Raw genomic sequence first — 18,809 nt, forward strand, 5'->3', positions numbered from 1 at the left:
TAAATTTATAGACCGCTTATGGGTGATATTTTATTTATGTTTTTAAAATAATGTTTGGAAGTTCTACATTTGGTAATCAATCAAAGTATAATGTTAATGGAAGTATTGAATTAAGTGATTGTCCTAATGATTCTATTAATAAGGTATGATATTTAGATATCTATGATTTCATGATAAATAATGAGATTTATCTATGATTAATATTTAGGTATGTTGGTCAATGAATTCATCATTAATTGCAGCTGCATCTTGGGATAAAACAGTTAGGGTTTGGGAAGTACAAGATATGGGTGGTAATTCCATAAATACAAGATTTGGTAAGTAAAATATTTTAAGAATAATATTGAATAAGAATAAATAATAATATATATTTATTATTTTTTAGGAGCCGCATTTCAACATAATGCACCAGTTTTAGGATGTACTATTAGTTCTGATAATCGATATTTATTTTCAGGAGGATGTGATAATGAATTAAAAATGCATGATATGAATACACGTCAGAGCCAGACTATTGGGAAACATGATGGTCCAATATGTCAAATATTTTGGTGTGATGAACAGAAAATGGTAGTAACAGGAAGTTGGGATAGAACAGTAAAATTTTGGAATGGTCAATCTCCAAATCCAGTATATACATTAAATATTCCAGAGCGTGTATATACAATGGATCTTAAATATCCTGCACTTGTTATTGCTGCAGCAGATCATGCAGTATATGTATGGAATTTACAGAATATGACACCTACACCATATAAAAGGATTCAAACTCAATTAAAATTACAACCACGTTCAATTTCATTATTTCCTGATAGAACTGGTTTTGCTATTGGTTCAATTGAAGGAAGATGTGCAGTAGCACATATTGAAGAATCACGTAGGGATAAGAATTTTCCATTTAGATGCCATAGGGTTACAGGTAGTAATCCTGATATAGCTTATTCAATTAATGCTTTGGATTTTCATTTACAATATGGTACATTTGCAACAGGAGGTAGTGATGGTGCTATAGCATTTTGGGATAAGGATAATAGGACACGATTAACAGGTCTTAAGACAATGCCAACTCCTGTAACTGATATTAAATTTAGCCCATCTGGGAAATTATTAGCATATTCACTAAGCTATGATTGGAGTAAAGGATATGACTTAACTGCAATAAATAACAGCTGTAATAAAGTTTTTTTACATGTGATGGCAGATGAACATATATGTCCTAAGAATAAACGTAGTTAATATTTATAAATGTAATATAATAATATATTTAGTACTTTTATTTAGTTTTAAAGACTATTATGTAATTTATACATATGTATAAAATTAATTATTACATGTAATTGGCGCGTGCGCCTTATAGTATTTATTATTATTTAACGAGACGCCGTCGCGGTTAGTTAAAGTTAAAATATTTTTAAAATAGGACTCTAACAAGAATATCGAAGAAAATATATAGATTTTTATAATTTTATTTAAATAAATTGTTTTATATTTCTTTATCTAAGATGAAATTTAGTCAAGGTAAGTTTTTTTTTGAGTTATGTAGTTAATTTTCTTTTTCTTTAATAACTAAGAAATTTCATTTGTTATTATTAATTTAATAGTTGTGAGCTCTTCTGCAAGAAAAAATAGAAAAAGTCATTTTGATACTACTTCAACCCAAAGGAGAGAATTAATGGCATCTCCATTATCAAAGGAACTTCGTCAGAAGTATAATGTAAGTTTTGTAATAATATATTCTTATAAATAAATTACTTTGATTTATTAAAAATTAGGTCCGATCTCTCCCTATTCGTAAGGGTGATGAAGTTATGGTAATACGTGGATCAAATCATGATTATGAAGGTGTAGTAACTCGTGTATATCGTAGAAAGTTCTCTATTAATGTTGAAAGGATAACAAGAAAGAAGACAAATGGAGATTCAGTACCTATAGGTATTCATCCTTCAAATGTCGTAATAACAAAATTAAAGTTAAATAAAGATAGACGTGAATTATTAGCTAGAAGAAGCCATACAACACAGAAAGGGAAATATTCTAATCAAGATATTTCTAATTTAGATTAATAGATTCAATTTAGAATTCAATATTAGTATTAAGGAATAATTGTTAAGATTATTAGGAATCTTAAGGTAATGTTTTTGATTTTAAGATATTTAGATCTAATAATTTATATGAATTATTATTTATATATGTAAGTATTATCTAATTTAATATTTGTAACATATAAATTGTAATTTGTAGGAAATTAACATGATCACGAGTACGCGCTAGATTTAGAGACACCTTTAATATTACAAATATTAATAAATAACTTGTCTGTCTCAAATATTTGGAAGCCGCCTATACTACGTATAGTCATTTGTAATTAGGTTTTAATTTAAAGTTGTTCTTAAGTGAATTTAGTGATTAATTAAACCTAAAATATGGGTATTAGCCGTGATAGTCGTCATAAACATCGAGCTACTGGTGGTCGTAGACCTATAACAGTTAAGAAGCGTAAATATGAGTTGGGACGTCCTGCTTCAAATACAAAGCTTGGATCACCACGTATAAGAGTAGTTCGTTGCCGTGGTGGAAATAAGAAGTTTAGAGCTTTACGTTTGGATAGTGGTAATTATTCTTGGGGATCACAAGGTATTTCAAGAAAGACCCGTATTTTAGAAGTAGTTTATAATGCCTCTAATAATGAATTAGTTAGAACTAAGACTTTGGTTAAAAATGCCATAGTTGTTATTGATGCTACTCCATTCCGTCAATATTATTTACAACATTATGGTGTAGAATTAGGAAGACGTAAAAACAAATCAGATGATATTACGGATTCCTGTGCTGATATTCAAAGTGGAAGTAGGCATGTTTTGGCTACTAAGAAGGCACGTCTTGATAATAATATTATTGATCCTCTTGTAGAAGAGCAATTTACAATTGGTAGATTATTAGCTTGTATTTCTTCACGTCCAGGTCAATGTGGCCGTTGTGATGGTTACATTCTAGAAGGTAAAGAGCTTGAGTTTTACAAAAAGAAACTTGAAAAGAAAAAAGCTGCTAAATAAGTCACTATCTAGAAATAACTAGTAGACTTTTACATTAATTTTAATTATTTTGATACTTTTTTTTTATTAAATTATTTTGGACAGAAAATAAGTTATTAAGAAAATAACTTATTGACTAATACTCTTTTTTTCTTATATGTTTCCATTTAAATATTCTGAAATATATTCATATCTTAATTTGATATCCAGACTATATGTTAGTAATTAATTGGTATTTTAATGATTTGTTTTATATTATCTTAAAAAAAAAAAAGATAAATAGTCACAATTCACTTTTTGGGTACAATTTTACTTTTCTCACGCAATTCTTTTTTATAACGCAATAATGATAGCTTATTTTCTTCAATAATTAATTCTGTAGCATTTAAAGTTATCTAAATAATAATAATTATAATAATTAATTCTTTGTTTCTCTTTTTTTTTTATATATTTTCAACTTACATTAAATGGACAGATATGTACTGGAGTTAAATTACAAATTTCTTTTATATATTTTTGCCTCAGAGCAGGAGCCATAGGAGTTAAACCTTAAAAAAGAAATAAATTATTATTAATAATTTATATATTTTAAAAGAAAAGTATATTATACCTGATAAATGAGCTATCCAATCTCCTTGTCTCCATCTCCATTTAGCATTATCTTTACGAAAGTGTACTATACTCCTTCTAATTGCATTCATCTCACGAGAAGCTATAAAAAAGTTAATAAATATCCAATCTTTTAAAAAGATTAAAAAAAATCTTACCTAAAATTGTTACATGGTTTCCAACAAAAATAGCACCGTTTATATCTAAATTTTGAAGATATGCAAAAGAACATATTGATGTGATATGTTCAGCATCTATTTCATTCGTATCATTTACAAGTATATTTGTTAAAAGTGGTTGATCTTGTAAACCTTATAAAAAAAAAATAAAAAAATTGTTAAAATTCACAAATCCCTTTTATATATTTACATACCTTTAGCATTCCAATTATTTATCCCATTATAAAATAAACTGCTTCTATAACTCTAGAAAGAATAATATAATATTACATGATATAATTAAAATAAAATTTTAATCAAAATTTCACATACCTGCTTCAATAGAACTTGATAAACTAAATACTGAGAAAATTCGTTATTACGGAAAAGCATTACACCATTATTTAGAGGATATCGAGGATCATAGCACTTTGTATCCGCACTAATAATTAAACCTGTTTTAGAAAATGAAAAATTTCTAGCAAATTTCTCAATTTTATATGAAAAATTTGTAAACATAGCATCCATATCCATATATAATACCCACTGGGGTTGTATTATTTTCCTTTTCTCTGATAATAATAAATAAGGTTTAGTAAATAACTCCCATAATGCTAAATATCTCCAATAGTGTGGATATTTGCAATTATCTAAAAAAAAAAAGATATTTTAAAATAAATACATTTTTAAATCTTAGATACAACTTACCAATATTTTGTTGGTTTTCATCTGGTGAAAAACTATTAGAAGTTTTGGTAATAATAATAAAAATTTATTATTTAATTTATACTTAAATAATCTTACATAACTTACTTATTTTTTCTACAACTAAAATGTAAATAACAATATCCATTTCTTCGTGCATATTCAATACGATTCTCCACAAGTTCAGGTAAGGTATTAAATGATGTATCACCTGCTGTTAAAATAATTATATTACATGCAATTATTTCCCCAAAATTATTATTTATTTCATTTCCAAATTCTTTACTATCTATTATTCGTAAATTTAAGTATTCATTAAAATTAAATCTTGAAATATTTAATGGGATATAAATGTCTTGAAAAAAATATATAGATTTTTTTCTAATCCAACTTGGTAACCAATATTCTAATCCAGTAAATGATAAAACTTGTTCCAAATTTTTATTTTTTATGTTATTAAAAGTTGGTAATAAATCCTCACTAAATAATAAAACTGGGAACTTTACGGAATTCTTAGATACTATGTATAATATTAACTGGAATATGAAAAGTGCAGATAATAATATAAAAATTGAAAATTTATATCTACACTTATTGTTGATGGCAATAGTTTTTAAGTTTTTCAATATATAATTTGTATTCTCTGGTTGATCTGTAGATATTTCTATTTTCCTATATTTCTCTATAGTATCATCAGTCAACTTGCTAAATGTACCTAATTTATAATTTTTTTCCCATTTACAAAGATATAATGAACTTTTCTTAAGTAATAATCTTTCTCCAGTTAGTACATAAATTTTAAAAGCAATATTTCTGCATTTTATTGTATCTTTTTGTATCTTTTGTTTCCTATTAGCCACGAAACCACAATACCGACATGTTTTTTTATTTTTTAAAGTGTTCATATTACAGTATATAATATAATTAATTATATTATTTATAGTTCTCCTGTATATATTAAAATTTTTCTGATATTAATAAATTTTAAAAAGGAATTTTAGAATGCAATATGTCACACTAAAACATTTCAGACCCTTCCCCCCACTATTGGATTTTACATGCACCTGTTAATCAGGAGTATAATCCCAAAGGTAAAAAAAAATTTAATATTAACATGTAATAGATTATTTAAATAGTACTAGACAAGATATTTAAAAGAAAGTTAATAATTATGAGTATCATAAATATAAACTTTAATAACTAAAAGAGAATCTTAAAATTTCTATTGCTAATAATTTATGAAGGTGGAATATGATATTGAAATACAGATTGAATAGGAAAGTTATTAATTGATTTATTATTTATAGAAACCATATAAACAGTATTTCCCTCAATTTTGTCTACATTACCTACAAACATTTCTCTATCATTTGTTATTGCAACCGCAATCTGACCTATAGAAGGAGGATTTGGAATTAAACTTTGAGGAGCAATAGCAATAATATCATCCGGTGAAATTTGACCATTAACTATAAGTACAACATGACATGTAATTTGTGGAACTTCAGGAGGTAAAAGAACTGCAGAAACAACTCCTTTACATTTGAAGAATTCTCCTTGAGATATAACTGTAACTTCAACTCCACGTTTACAAAAAATTGGAACTTCTTGAAGTGATTCTTTATTAATATCTAATAAATTACTTTCTCCTGACCAATTATGAGTACTTACTTTATTTTCAAATGATTTAGATGTAGTAATACCACTAAAAGGAGCAATATTAGAACCATTATTCATTGGAGTACCAATCATCACAACATCTTCTCTACGAAGTACAACAGTATGTGGTCCAATATCAAGTAAAATTTCAATATTATTACCTTTAAATCCTCTAATTGATCCTAATAATGCTTTATGACGACCACGTAATATACGTACTTTTTGATTAACAAACATATCATCAGGTCCCTGCTTACGTGAATTTGAAATTAATCCCATTCCACGTATTCTTCCAAATCCACCATGACCAGATGATTGTACTTTTTTAGGTTTTGTATGAGTATTTGAATTATTTAAATTGTCATCATTTGATCTAATAACAGCTAAAGATCTACTATCACAAACTATATATCCTCCATCATCAAGTTTAATGGGGATTTTAACAAAGCATATAGATTTCCATATATGTTCTACACGACCACTTTTCCCTTCATCAGGGCCATCTAATATTGAAACCATTGATTTTGCTCCAAATATAGTTCCATTGTGATCTGTTACACGTGTTACTAAAGATGTATGTCGTTTAGATGAAATTTCTGATGATTTAACTGTAGATATTTCACCATTACTATTAAGTACTTTTAAATTTCTATTACGTCCAACAAAGGTAATAACACCTATAGTACCATCTGATAATTGTACTAAATCATCTAATGAAAAACCATCAATAGTTGATAAACTACTTGAAGCAACAATATTTTGTGAAACTCGTTTAAGAAAATTAGTGGGGCATCTAATTGGTATTGTTCCACTTAAAGGGTATATAACTGCAATAGTATTATTCATTTCAAGTCCTGTAACTAATCCTGATTCAGATTCATGTGTACCCTCAATAATTAATACAGAATCACCTATTTCAAAATATTTTGAGACTAAATCTTGTTGAATTAAAATAGGTTTTGTTATACCAAGTGATTTATCAATAGGTAATACTTCTAAAATCCCTTTATTTAAATTATTTATAGATGTAATCCTAGCTTTAGTATTTGTAAGTTCACCACGAAGAATTGTAATCATATCTCCAACAAAAAAATTTGCTGATTTTTTTGATGATAAAATTGCTTGAGTATGTATTGGAATATCAGAAATATCAATACCTTCATAAAAAGTTTGAATTTCTTCAATACTTGGATTAACAAGTGTACCTGTAATCAAACGATTTGATCTCATCTTTTTTAATAAATATCCTTTATCTAATTCAAATAATTGATTTGCAAATTTTGCTGTTCCTCTTAAATGTGTTAATTCTACAATTCCTCCAAGATTTTCTACTTTATCTCTATCAAATAATTTTGCTTGAGGTCTAATCCTTTTATTACCAAAATTTTTGTCAATAATACCCTGTGATTTTCTTATTAATGCAGGAATATCTAATCTAGGTACCAATCTTACAATTACATTTGATTCATGCTCATCTACTTCATAAATTTGTGCTAAATCACCAGCATATAATCCACTACGGATACGTACCCAACTATCACGTGTAAGTAATTCTTTTTCTTGCATATCTACAGAAAATACTTGAGTCATTTCTTTTACAGGAATTAATTTTATTGATGATAAACGAACTCCAGAAAGTCCTTCAAGGGCATCACGAACATCACTTGGAGCTTCTGCTTCTATATAAAGGCACCCACGAAAATTAGATGCTGCATATGCAGATAAAATAGGTAACTTTTTATTATTCATATAACTTTCTGCTGCTTTTTGAACTAAAGCAATACATATTTCTCTTTCAGTTCCTACTTTATCAACTTTAACTAACCATAATTTTGGATCTTTTATAGAAGGTAATATATTTGTTGGTTCATCAATATTTATTATATCCTCTACTTGTTCATAATTATCATGTATTACATCACCTGCAGTCTCAGTTTCCATTTGTTCATATCGACGTTCTAGTTGTGCAATAGTATGTTCTAAATGACCAGCACCACCTAAATGTCTTCTTAATCTACCATTACCAAGATCCTGATCTGCAAGACGGCGTGAATCTAATTCTGCTGTACTTAATGCAAGTTCTGATTCATCATGATAAATATCATCATCATAATCATATTCTTCTTCATCTTCATCTTCTCCAACTAATGCTTCAACATCTAAAAATGCATTTACCCCAGTAATATATTTAGAGCCTGTTTTTTTCTTATGTTTTAATTTGGATCTTGACTTTTTTTCTTTATAATTGTCAATTGTTATTCTTTGTTTTTTTTTTGCTATTTCATTGGAATCAGATACTTCAGATATAGAATTTGATATTACATCATCATCACTATTAATATTTGATTCATCTGAAAACTTTATCTGAAAAAAAAGAAAATTATTAATATTAAAATATATAAAATATTTTCATTAAAATCTAATTATTTATTAATTTACATATCTATCAAATATATGATAGATATATCTAATCTAAAATGTCATTATAAAAAAGAAGAACTTACCGAAACATTATCATCAGGCTCAAACATTGCCATTTATGCGTATTTAACAAGTTTATTTTAGGCTAGGGGTATTACTATTACAGCGCGTGACACGCTTTTACTTATTTAAGCGTGGAATTAGTAACAATAAATTTAATAGTCATATTTAGAATATTTCCTTATAGAATATTATATTAGAAAAAAGATATCCTTATTATATATTTTAATATATATTAAAATCACATTCAGTATTCTCATATTCTATTATATATTTTATAATTATTTTTTATTCCAATAATATGTGTAATATTTAATATATTAATCTAATTCTTTAACTTTAATTGATTTATTATTAATATTATTAAAAGTTAATCATTAATAAAATATATCATTACTTTAATATAAAGTAATAAGATCTTTAATTAATAAAATTATTTCCAGAATCTTAAATGTTATTTAAACAATAAATTATTAATTCTTTAAGTTTTAAGCTAATATCAATAAATGAAAAATATAAAATTACTTTATATACTCGGTTAAAACTCTCCAATATTTAATAATGAAGTCAAAAACAATAATACGATAGCGCCGTATAAGGTATCTCAACATTTTTAATATAGCTACTTAAAGAAAAAAAAAAAAAGAAAATGTATAAATCAAATTATGAACAATATGATTATTTAATTAAGTTATTATTATTAGGAGATAGTGCTGTTGGTAAATCTAGTTTACTTCTACGTTTCTGTGAGAACAAATTTGAAAATTCCTTCGTCTTAACTATTGGTGTGGATTTTAAATCTAAAATTATTGAATTAAATGGTAAAAAATTGAAACTTCAGGTATGGGATACTGCAGGTCAAGAACGTTTCCGTACAATAACTCCAGCTTATTTCCGTAGTGCAATGGGTGTTATTCTTGTTTATGACATTACTAATATTGAAACATTCAATAATTTAAGTTATTGGATGAAAAATTTAGAAGAATATGCTAATATAAATGTTCAAAAAATACTTGTTGGAAATAAATGTGATTTAAATTCTCAAAGACAAGTTAGTGAACAGCGTGGTAAAGAGTTAGCTCAAGAATATAAAATTCCATTTTTTGAAACATCTGCAAAATTAGATAGTAGTGTAACTGAAGCTTTTTCATGTATTGCAGAAGAAATTAAACAAAAATTTTTTTCAGATATGAATGAATTAAATATATCAGTTGAAAATAATAATTTGGATATTTCTCAATATCAAAATAATACAACTGATATAATTCGTCAAAAATCATTACGTTGTTGTAACAATTAAATATTAGTGATTTTTTTCTTTTTTATTTATATCCTTTCAAAAAGAAATTGGAATCTCTATATAATTTGATAATTATATTGAATATTGATTTAGTGCTATATTTAAATAATTAATACTTCTTAAAGACTTCTGTTTAAAAAAAAATTAATATTAATATGGGTTTAGAATCACTCATTATTGAGTATTTAACTTTATTACTTATTTACTTATTTTAATATTTTATTATGTACTTTGAATTCTATTAATTATTATATAATTTTATATATTAAATGTAGTTATATTATAAAAGTAGATATTTCTAATTTTACAAAATACTTTATTAATATTTGGTCAATGTAATATAGATTCTAACACATATAATTTATCTTGGAATATTTTTTATTTTTTTAATATTTAAGTAAATTATGATTATTAAATTGACTGATTATGACTCTTATTTATTTTATTTATTTATTACAAGATTTTTTTAATTTAAGCTATTCAGATTTTATTATTAATATTTTATATAATTTATCAATTATTGACTAATTTGAATATTTAATGTTTGTTATTGGTCCATTAGTAACTTCAAATATTATATATATAGTGATTTAATTAAAACCTTATTATATTTGGTAATATATCTGTATAGATATTTTTTTTTCTTGTAATATTATTGGACAATTATATAAAGCAAATCTAATCCTTATATATTATTAAATTATTATTTTCATTAAATCAAATCTTTATATTTACATAAATAGATAGTTTTTTAAATTTGGTTTATCTTAAATATTTAATAATAAAATTATATATTACAATAGTTTTATCTAAACTTGTAATTTAGTAGAAATTGACAGAAATCTAAAAATTCTAAATATATATCTAATAATTATTCTTTCCAGTTATTTACAAATAATTTATATAGTAATATAATAAATATTATTAGAACTTCAGTATAATATACCCAATATATAAAATTAATATATATGACAAAATAACTAGATAAGTTCCTAATATACAATTTTTAATAACTTGTCTAATTTCTAGCCTTATTCAAACATGCAGCGGCTTAGACGTAATCCGTCATGTCTCAATTCCAGTGGTGCATGATTCTTTTTTATTTTTATTTTTATTTTTTTAAAGAAAAATATAAATATTAAGATATATGTGGATCGGAAGTTAATAGTTAAACTTTAGTTACTATATATTGAATGGTGATTAATACGTAATATTAATAGTTGTTTAATCCATAAGAGTCTATTAATTAGTTTGATTGTTATTAATCAGAAATACTAAGGTGCAGTATTATTACTGCAAGAAAGTAGCAATTACAAGGATACTTAGAAAGATAGATTGATAGTTCTCTGTGTATATTTGGATGCGATCAGTTGATAATAACATTTCTGAGGGTAAATGTGAAGGATACCCTAATAGTCAGTCACATTGGGGTGGTACCTTGTTAGCTGAAGCTACTTCAAAAGGTCCTATACTATTTTCCGGAACTGACTGGGCAGTAGTACCTTTAGAATCATTATCACCTGCTAGAAGATCTATAATTCACCCTATTAGTCAAAGATTAACTGGTGTTGAGAACACCGCATTAGTTGATGGTTTATTTGGTAGGATTTGGGAATTTCCAAAATGTGAAAATGTTAGAGAAAGAAAGGTCACGCGAGGTGATCAATTTGTTGGTGACTCTAGGATTGACTTTCAATGGAATAAAACAGAGCGTACTTTATGTCGTGTATGCGGTAAACATATTTTGAAGCAAAAATTTGCAACAGAACACTATCAACGATCTCCAACATGTTGGCGTCAAGTAATGCGTCATATAGGTATACCTGAATTTGATGGATCTCATAGTACATCTCTACAAAGTAATTCTGCTGCAAATCATTTATTATATTATCCAAATTCTGAAATAAGTTCATATGGTTCACATTCTTCAACAACTAATGATAACATAAATCAAGGGATAAATCTTTCAATAACATCTTATGGTAATAATAAAGATATAATTTGTGATAATCCTTATAATTTGAATAGAAATCCAAAGATACAAGATTCTTCAGGGGTTATTGAATCACATTCTCAATCAGGATATATTCAGGGTATTCGACCAACATCGAATGTAGAATATATAATTCAAAATGGATGTATTAATTTGTTTAGATCTGCTACACAAGCAGTTTATGATGAATTGATGCGTTATAAAGGTAGTGAATTAACAGGTGAATTATCTTGTTCAAAGAATAGTCAAAACAGTGAATTAAAATTTGATTCTCCTGTAGTTGAGAATGTAATGATAGAGACAAAAGAATCTACTAATATTGCAAATTTATCTGTTGAAGAAGAACCATATTTAGTAATATCATCAGTAACTCCAAATATTTTCCCATCGATTAATCACAGACCTCTTCCTGTAAATGTGTGTTATATAAAATTATCATTTAATAATCCAGGTGCAAGACTAGTACGTGATTTATGGGCATTAGATTGTGAATTACTGGTTGATTGGGGAGATGGGGTTTTAACACAAGCTAGAAGATTTACTTTAAGAGAATTAGGAGAACCAGCTGAATCTGATCCTGATATGAGAAATATTTATTCTCAAGGTTTTGCATATCTTAAATGTTTTGTTCCTCATAAACCACCTGGTCGTGCTGATTTAAGGGTTAGAATCCCGAAATCATTATGGGAATATTGGGAAGCATATACTGCCGATAAATATCAATTAGTAGTTTATTATTTTCCAGATGCATTTGTATCAATATTACCTGGTAGAATTCCAAGAAATGGTCAAGTAGAATTAAACCAAGAAGTTGGACAAATAACTAGTTATTTATCTCCAAATTGGATATCTGGACAATATAGAGATTCAACGATCAAAAGATCTCATCCTTATTCACCAGATTTATCACATCGTACATCACCTACTCCTTCTCCAAGATCAGTTAATAATAATAATAATAATACAAATTCAAACTCAGCTATAATTCCACCACAAATTATTGGATCAATAGATGAAAAGACAGGTAATAGTTGGTCAATAAGCGAAGGTAATATTAGTACATAAAACTAAAAAGGTATAAAATTAGTTATTAAGATATATTATAGCTTCAAAGTATTGGTAATATAAAATATTTCAGAATTTAACTCTATCTTCAGAAAAAAAGGAGAATAGTGATATTATTTATATAATTAAATAATTTAACTTAGATTAAGCCCTGGTGACGTAAATCTTGATAAGACTTCAAAGATAGTATGTTACCTTTAGTATCTTCCATTTCAATCTCCTGCTCATTAAAAGTATTAGCCTCTGCATTTCTACTAAGTTTCTCATATAATTTTTGTGCATCTTTTATTTTCGTTATTTCTTTAAAATGTGAAGTATTTGGAATACCTAATGTACGCAGACCATTTGAGTGTCTAAATTCCTGAAAATGACGTTCAAATGCACGACGCCCCCAGTAACTATAATTACCACAAATCTCACATTTAAATTCAATTCCTAAACCGTGTAATTTAAATAGCCAATATGGTACTGGTTTTCCATCTAATCCAACAGGTAATCCAAGCGGATTATGAATATTTTCTTCAAGTTCATCTATATCTTCATCAGAATCTAATACTTTATCTTCTTCATCTTGGATATTTTCAGTTGACAATATATTATTTATAAATTCAATAACATTAAAATGATCTAATTTCTCCGTAAATTCCCTTACTGTTCGACTTTGAGTATTATGGAGATAATCTATTGTATTATTGCGTTCTACATTTAATAAAATACAATATTTACCAATTAAGAACTCTGTTTTTGCCATTGATTTATCATAAGCTATACTATTTTGAATACGCATATTCTGCTCTTCAATAGAACTTGACAAATACTTCATCTTCTCACGTTTGTACTTTTTACCTTGAATATGACTTGAATAGATGCCTTCTGAAGAAAACAAGCTATCAGTAAATATAGAATAAAGTTTCATCTTATGAGAGGGGGTACACCATTCTGGTATTGAATTATCTAACCATTTAGATTCAAATTCACTTTCAAATCTACTTCTAACTTTTATAGAATCTATTAATGGATGTGTTTTAATGAAAAATTGTTCAAGATATTCCAAAAGTTTACTAATATAATATTCATATTCATTATTACGATACTTACAGAATCGTGATACACTTGAAAACTTTTCAAATGAACCAAGATATGTTACATAATCAATTGATTCAAAAGTCTTATTTATTGCCTTTTTTGTCGAACTTAAAGGTAATATTTCTGTATCATCATTATTTAAATTATATGACTTAGTATTATTTATTTTATAATAATGAATCTTCTTAATATTAATAAATTGAATATATAAGTGGTGCATATCAAGTCTATTACCATAATCTTCTTCTGGTGTAAACATCAAATTTAATATATCAGATGTAAATACATCATTAATCATATTCTCTATAATTTTCTGACATATATTTTTCTTTGTTAATTTGGGTTCTATTAAGCTATTTAAATCTTTATCTGAGGCCTTTATTGACCGAATCCTTTCATAATAATTTTGCCATACATCATCTTTACTAGTACTAGTAGAATTTCCATTACTTTTATCTAGAATAACTACAGTAATTATTAAATACATAAATTATGATGAATTATTACTTACCGTTGTTAGATATACCACCTAAAAAAGATATTTCAGATCTTCTTTTTCCTGATGAATCAGAGTATATTGAAAGGATATCTGATGCATTTTTTTGCATCTTCTGGGCTATAATGAAAAATACTTTAATAACATTATATTAGATTATAATATTATAATACTTACCTAAAAATTTAATAACTATTTCAATTAGAAGAGAACCCTTTGAACCCTGTTTTAGCTTTGAAAACAATAGAGCAATAGACTTCTCCAAACACTCCATTTCTTCATGGAGTTCACGGCATCTTTCAAGTATAAAGCGTGACATAATTGGACATATAAATAAATATTAGTCCATAAAATACTTCAAACCAAGTGGTACCAAAGTTCTGTTACTTTACCCGCTGATAAATTTTAGAAAATAGGAAGTTGTAAAAGTGGGTCCTTAAATTTGATAACTTAAAAAGGTATAATGTCATAGAATAGAATCAAGTACATGATCGTGACATCATGAATAAACAAATATTTGGATTGTATGGTGCATTTGCATCTATAGCTGGTAATATAATTTCCAAGTCACTTACATTTATACTCAATATATATATTACACGCAATTCAGGACCAGAATTACTTGGGATAGGTCAAATGAGCTTAGGACTTATTACTATTTTGTCTTTATCTATGAATAGACTATGTTTTCGACGGACTGCTTTAAAACGGCCTGATGATGTAGATATGTTGAAAAAAGATTTCAAAGATCAAAATAACGAGCTATGGTTTATAAGTGGTGTGAACTGCTGCTGGTTATCTGTAGTATTTTCGTTCTTTATTACATTTATCTTATACTTTATATGGATCTCTAAACCACCTTCTAATATTATAACTAAAAGAAACTTATTAGAAGAATATAATTTGGCAGTATTAGTCGTATGTATTTCTTCGATATTTGAAATATTAGCTGAACCTCTACTCTACTTTATTATTAGTGATGGACATTTTTTTATAAAGGCGATTATTGAGACACTATCAAATATATCAAGGAGCTTATTTCTTGTATACAGTACATTGTCTTGGTCAAATTCAACAATAATTTTATCATACTCTTTCAGTCAACTTAGCTACTCAATAGTATTTCTAACTTTGACATATATATTTCATAGATATTTATTTATTAATTATATTTCACTCAATACTTTATTACCTCGGAGAATAAAATATGAGCAATCACTTTTATTTATTTTACCATATCATAAAGGCTACCTTAGACGACTATTTATAATGGCATTACAAAGTGTTGTTATTGAAGAAATTGATAAACTTCTTCTTTTATATTTTTTTAATAATCAAGATTGGAGTACTTATTCTGTTATATTTAATCTTGCTAATACTGTTGTAAGAGTATTTTTTACTCCAATAGAAGATATGGCTTTGACACAATTTTATACTATAAAAGTAATAAATAAAGAAGATGATAAAACAGAGAATACTATAAAAGAAAAGTATTGGGAAACATATAATTCCTTTCTACCATTTCGACAATTTTTATTTATTGAACTATTTCTAGGAATTGCTGCTATTTCTTTAGGGTGTCCACTAGCTTATGAGATATTGTTTCTTTTATATGGGGAATATTGGACAAATCAAGAAATAGTGGAACTTTTCAAATTACAGATATATAATATATTTTTACTATCATTAAATGGCATAATGGAGACATATTTCTATTCACAGGCTAACTCACAATGGTTAGTACGTTTTCAGAAATTATCTGTTGCATCATTTATAATACATTTGGGTCTAATAATTATATTACATTCAAGAGGAACTGTATTATTTGCATATTCTAATGGTATAATGTTAATTTGTAAGATATGTTTTGAGTTTCTATTTTTATATTTACAGCTAGAGGGGTTGTGTACAAAATATTCCAATATTAAGTGGTCAAATAAAAATAAAATATATAAATGTATTAGAGTATATGCTCAGTTACTTATACAAAAACGTGTTATGAGAACTTTTATTATAACAATATTTGCAGGTTTAATATTTGGATATTCAAAAAGTTTTATAAGTAATAAAATATATGACTCTGAATTAAACAAGACTTTGTACACATTATATATGGGGGTAACTACTGGATTTATTATACTTGCTACCACACTCAACCCTATTTTAAAGATTATGAGGAATTTTAATTAAGAATGTAAAATATATGCAACAATATTCAGGTATAACAAAGTGGTACAGTATTTATAAGACAACGGATAAAGCGCGATAATACCTACAATATTAATTGGAAAATAGCTTTTAAGAGCGTGACAGCTTTTATTTTAGTTTTTATTGTGATCCATAAAAGAACTTAGTTTATTATTGCAGATGCGACAATCAGATGCATCTGCAAAATCACTACTTACTGGAGGATATCGTGTTAACTCAAATAGTGCAAGAGGATGGATTTCAAGTTCTGCTAATACATCAGGAACTGAATCTCATAATGTAAGCATTAATAATATAGAAAGTGTAAGTAAGACTCAAAAATCTTTAGAAGATTGGCATAAAGCTCATTATTTTGACTATTATTTTAAATCTTACAAGTCTAGTGGAGTTAATGATGAAACTGCCTCTTTGTATGCAAATAGTTGTGTTGCTGAACTTGAACGCTCAGGTTATATAATGAATGTAGTGAAGACCCAACTTAGCACTCATATAATAGGAAGTGAAGATAAACATCTGGCTTTAGATAATAACAACCATTTTAATACCAAAATTGCTAACAAAGTTACAGAAGATAATGACTTACAAAACTGGATACAACGCTTATACTCTGCATATTGTTCAAATGGTAAATCAATAAAAGATATAGAATGGAATAAAAAGATATCTTTATATGCACAACATATATCTAAACAATATACTAAAGCATTGTTAAATGGGACTGTCAAATATGTCGATTGGAAGGTGCAACCAATTCCCAAAAAAAAGACTATTCAAGAGTTTACACCTGAAGAGTCAGAAATGAAGAATAACCCTTTAGAATCTAAGAAGAGAGATACAAGTCAAACAAATGCACAAAATTCAGATATTTATCCTGTTATACCTGTAATTAAAAAGAGTAAAGTTAGAAACAAATTTCATAATCCGGAACATAAAAATTGTGGAACTAAGTTTGAGAATGATCGTATGATTATTGATGCGCAGGGAATAAGAAGACTTTCTTGGGAACAAATACTAGCATTAGGTAGATGTACTGAGAAGATTGTTGGTACTTATATGTCACTTGAAAAACCTTATCTTCGATTAACAGCTTCACCTGATCCTAATTTAGTTAGACCAGAACATATACTACGTAAATCTTTAAAATATATTATGAATAACTATATGAATTATAAATGTAATAGAACTGGAGACTTATCTACAATCATGCAATTTCATAAACAAGACAAAAATATAAATACAATTAATACAAAAAAGTATGATTGGAAATATTTGGAAGAACAATTCCGATCTATTAGGCAGGATTTAACAGTACAAGGAATTAAAAATGCATTTACTATAGAAGTATACGAGACAAATGCAAGATTAGCATTAGAAAATGAAGATTTGGGCCAATTTAATCAATGTCAAGCACGTCTCAGGGAACTCTACACCTCTTTGAGTATTAAATTTGAAGATTCTAATAGAGATGAATTTTCATGCTATTACATCTTGTATATTACTCTTCAAAATATGAAAACAGACTTAATTCGTATTATGTCTGAAGTAGAGAACTACAAACAATTTAAAGGAGTACGTTTTGCATTGGATATATGCTCTACACTATTGGATGGAAATTACTATAGGTACTTTTTATTATCAAAAAGTGCTCCTTGGAAGTCTAAGCATTTATTAAATATATTTAGAAGTAGACAAATATTAATAGCACTAACGACAATAACAAAATCATCTCGTTTTATTAATATTTTGACATTACAAAAAATCTTTTGCTTTGATTCTAAAGAAAGTTGTTATGATTTTTTAAAAGAACACAATGCAGTTTTTACTAAACTAGATACAAATGAAATAGGTGCAATCTTAGACTGTAAATCCAGTGGTTCCATCTTCTCAACCTCCCCATTATTGCTTAGTAGAAAGATACAAGCTCTCGGGTAATCTATTTAGCAAAGTGAATGTAACTCTCATAAAGATATTTATAATACCCACTTTTTTCCATTAACTAAAAAAATAATTATAGGTT

The 18,809-nt window shown here is 26.7% G+C and overlaps 10 protein-coding genes across 10 annotated transcripts; 7 read left to right on the top strand and 3 right to left on the bottom strand.

Moving 5' to 3' along the window:
- Window positions 1-50: 50 nt before the first annotated feature.
- On the top strand, window positions 51-1,236 carry cand_018410 (RNA export protein; the record flags this gene model as incomplete). The annotated part of the gene is made up of 3 exons (XM_067212074.1): window positions 51-143; window positions 209-317; window positions 386-1,236. 3 exons carry the CDS (start codon window positions 51-53, stop codon window positions 1,234-1,236), a joined length of 1,053 nt encoding a protein of 350 aa, XP_067066371.1.
- A 266-nt stretch (window positions 1,237-1,502) lies between these two features.
- Window positions 1,503-2,063, top strand: cand_018420 (60s ribosomal protein L26; the record flags this gene model as incomplete). Its single annotated transcript, XM_067212075.1, has 3 exons — window positions 1,503-1,518; window positions 1,602-1,714; window positions 1,773-2,063. The coding sequence occupies 3 exons, from the start codon at window positions 1,503-1,505 to the stop codon at window positions 2,061-2,063; spliced, it is 420 nt and encodes a 139-aa protein (XP_067066372.1).
- Window positions 2,064-2,423: 360 nt separating this feature from the next.
- cand_018430 (40s ribosomal protein S8) lies at window positions 2,424-3,053 on the top strand (the record flags this gene model as incomplete). The annotated part of the gene is made up of 1 exon (XM_067212076.1): window positions 2,424-3,053. One exon carries the CDS (start codon window positions 2,424-2,426, stop codon window positions 3,051-3,053), a length of 630 nt encoding a protein of 209 aa, XP_067066373.1.
- A 269-nt stretch (window positions 3,054-3,322) lies between these two features.
- On the bottom strand, window positions 3,323-5,409 carry cand_018440 (uncharacterized protein; the record flags this gene model as incomplete). The annotated part of the gene is made up of 8 exons (XM_067212077.1): window positions 3,323-3,427; window positions 3,495-3,580; window positions 3,643-3,744; window positions 3,800-3,952; window positions 4,015-4,066; window positions 4,133-4,449; window positions 4,508-4,539; window positions 4,613-5,409. The coding sequence occupies 8 exons, from the start codon at window positions 5,407-5,409 to the stop codon at window positions 3,323-3,325; spliced, it is 1,644 nt and encodes a 547-aa protein (XP_067066374.1).
- A 331-nt stretch (window positions 5,410-5,740) lies between these two features.
- Window positions 5,741-8,700, bottom strand: cand_018450 (KOW motif family protein; the record flags this gene model as incomplete). The annotated part of the gene is made up of 2 exons (XM_067212078.1): window positions 5,741-8,527; window positions 8,668-8,700. 2 exons carry the CDS (start codon window positions 8,698-8,700, stop codon window positions 5,741-5,743), a joined length of 2,820 nt encoding a protein of 939 aa, XP_067066375.1.
- A 593-nt stretch (window positions 8,701-9,293) lies between these two features.
- Window positions 9,294-9,944, top strand: cand_018460 (RAS family protein SEC4; the record flags this gene model as incomplete). The annotated part of the gene is made up of 1 exon (XM_067212079.1): window positions 9,294-9,944. The coding sequence occupies one exon, from the start codon at window positions 9,294-9,296 to the stop codon at window positions 9,942-9,944; it is 651 nt and encodes a 216-aa protein (XP_067066376.1).
- Window positions 9,945-11,304: 1,360 nt separating this feature from the next.
- Window positions 11,305-13,002, top strand: cand_018470 (uncharacterized protein; the record flags this gene model as incomplete). Its single annotated transcript, XM_067212080.1, has 1 exon — window positions 11,305-13,002. One exon carries the CDS (start codon window positions 11,305-11,307, stop codon window positions 13,000-13,002), a length of 1,698 nt encoding a protein of 565 aa, XP_067066377.1.
- Window positions 13,003-13,141: 139 nt separating this feature from the next.
- Window positions 13,142-14,903, bottom strand: cand_018480 (uncharacterized protein; the record flags this gene model as incomplete). Its single annotated transcript, XM_067212081.1, has 3 exons — window positions 13,142-14,544; window positions 14,600-14,704; window positions 14,762-14,903. 3 exons carry the CDS (start codon window positions 14,901-14,903, stop codon window positions 13,142-13,144), a joined length of 1,650 nt encoding a protein of 549 aa, XP_067066378.1.
- A 182-nt stretch (window positions 14,904-15,085) lies between these two features.
- Window positions 15,086-16,774, top strand: cand_018490 (oligosaccharide translocation protein RFT1; the record flags this gene model as incomplete). The annotated part of the gene is made up of 1 exon (XM_067212082.1): window positions 15,086-16,774. The coding sequence occupies one exon, from the start codon at window positions 15,086-15,088 to the stop codon at window positions 16,772-16,774; it is 1,689 nt and encodes a 562-aa protein (XP_067066379.1).
- A 177-nt stretch (window positions 16,775-16,951) lies between these two features.
- On the top strand, window positions 16,952-18,724 carry cand_018500 (SAC3 GANP family protein; the record flags this gene model as incomplete). The annotated part of the gene is made up of 1 exon (XM_067212083.1): window positions 16,952-18,724. The coding sequence occupies one exon, from the start codon at window positions 16,952-16,954 to the stop codon at window positions 18,722-18,724; it is 1,773 nt and encodes a 590-aa protein (XP_067066380.1).
- Between the last annotated feature and the right edge of the window lie 85 nt (window positions 18,725-18,809).

Source organism: Cryptosporidium andersoni (genome assembly GCF_001865355.1).
Source record: "Cryptosporidium andersoni isolate 30847 chromosome Unknown contig_25, whole genome shotgun sequence".
Taxonomy (NCBI): Eukaryota; Apicomplexa; class Conoidasida; order Eucoccidiorida; family Cryptosporidiidae; genus Cryptosporidium; species Cryptosporidium andersoni.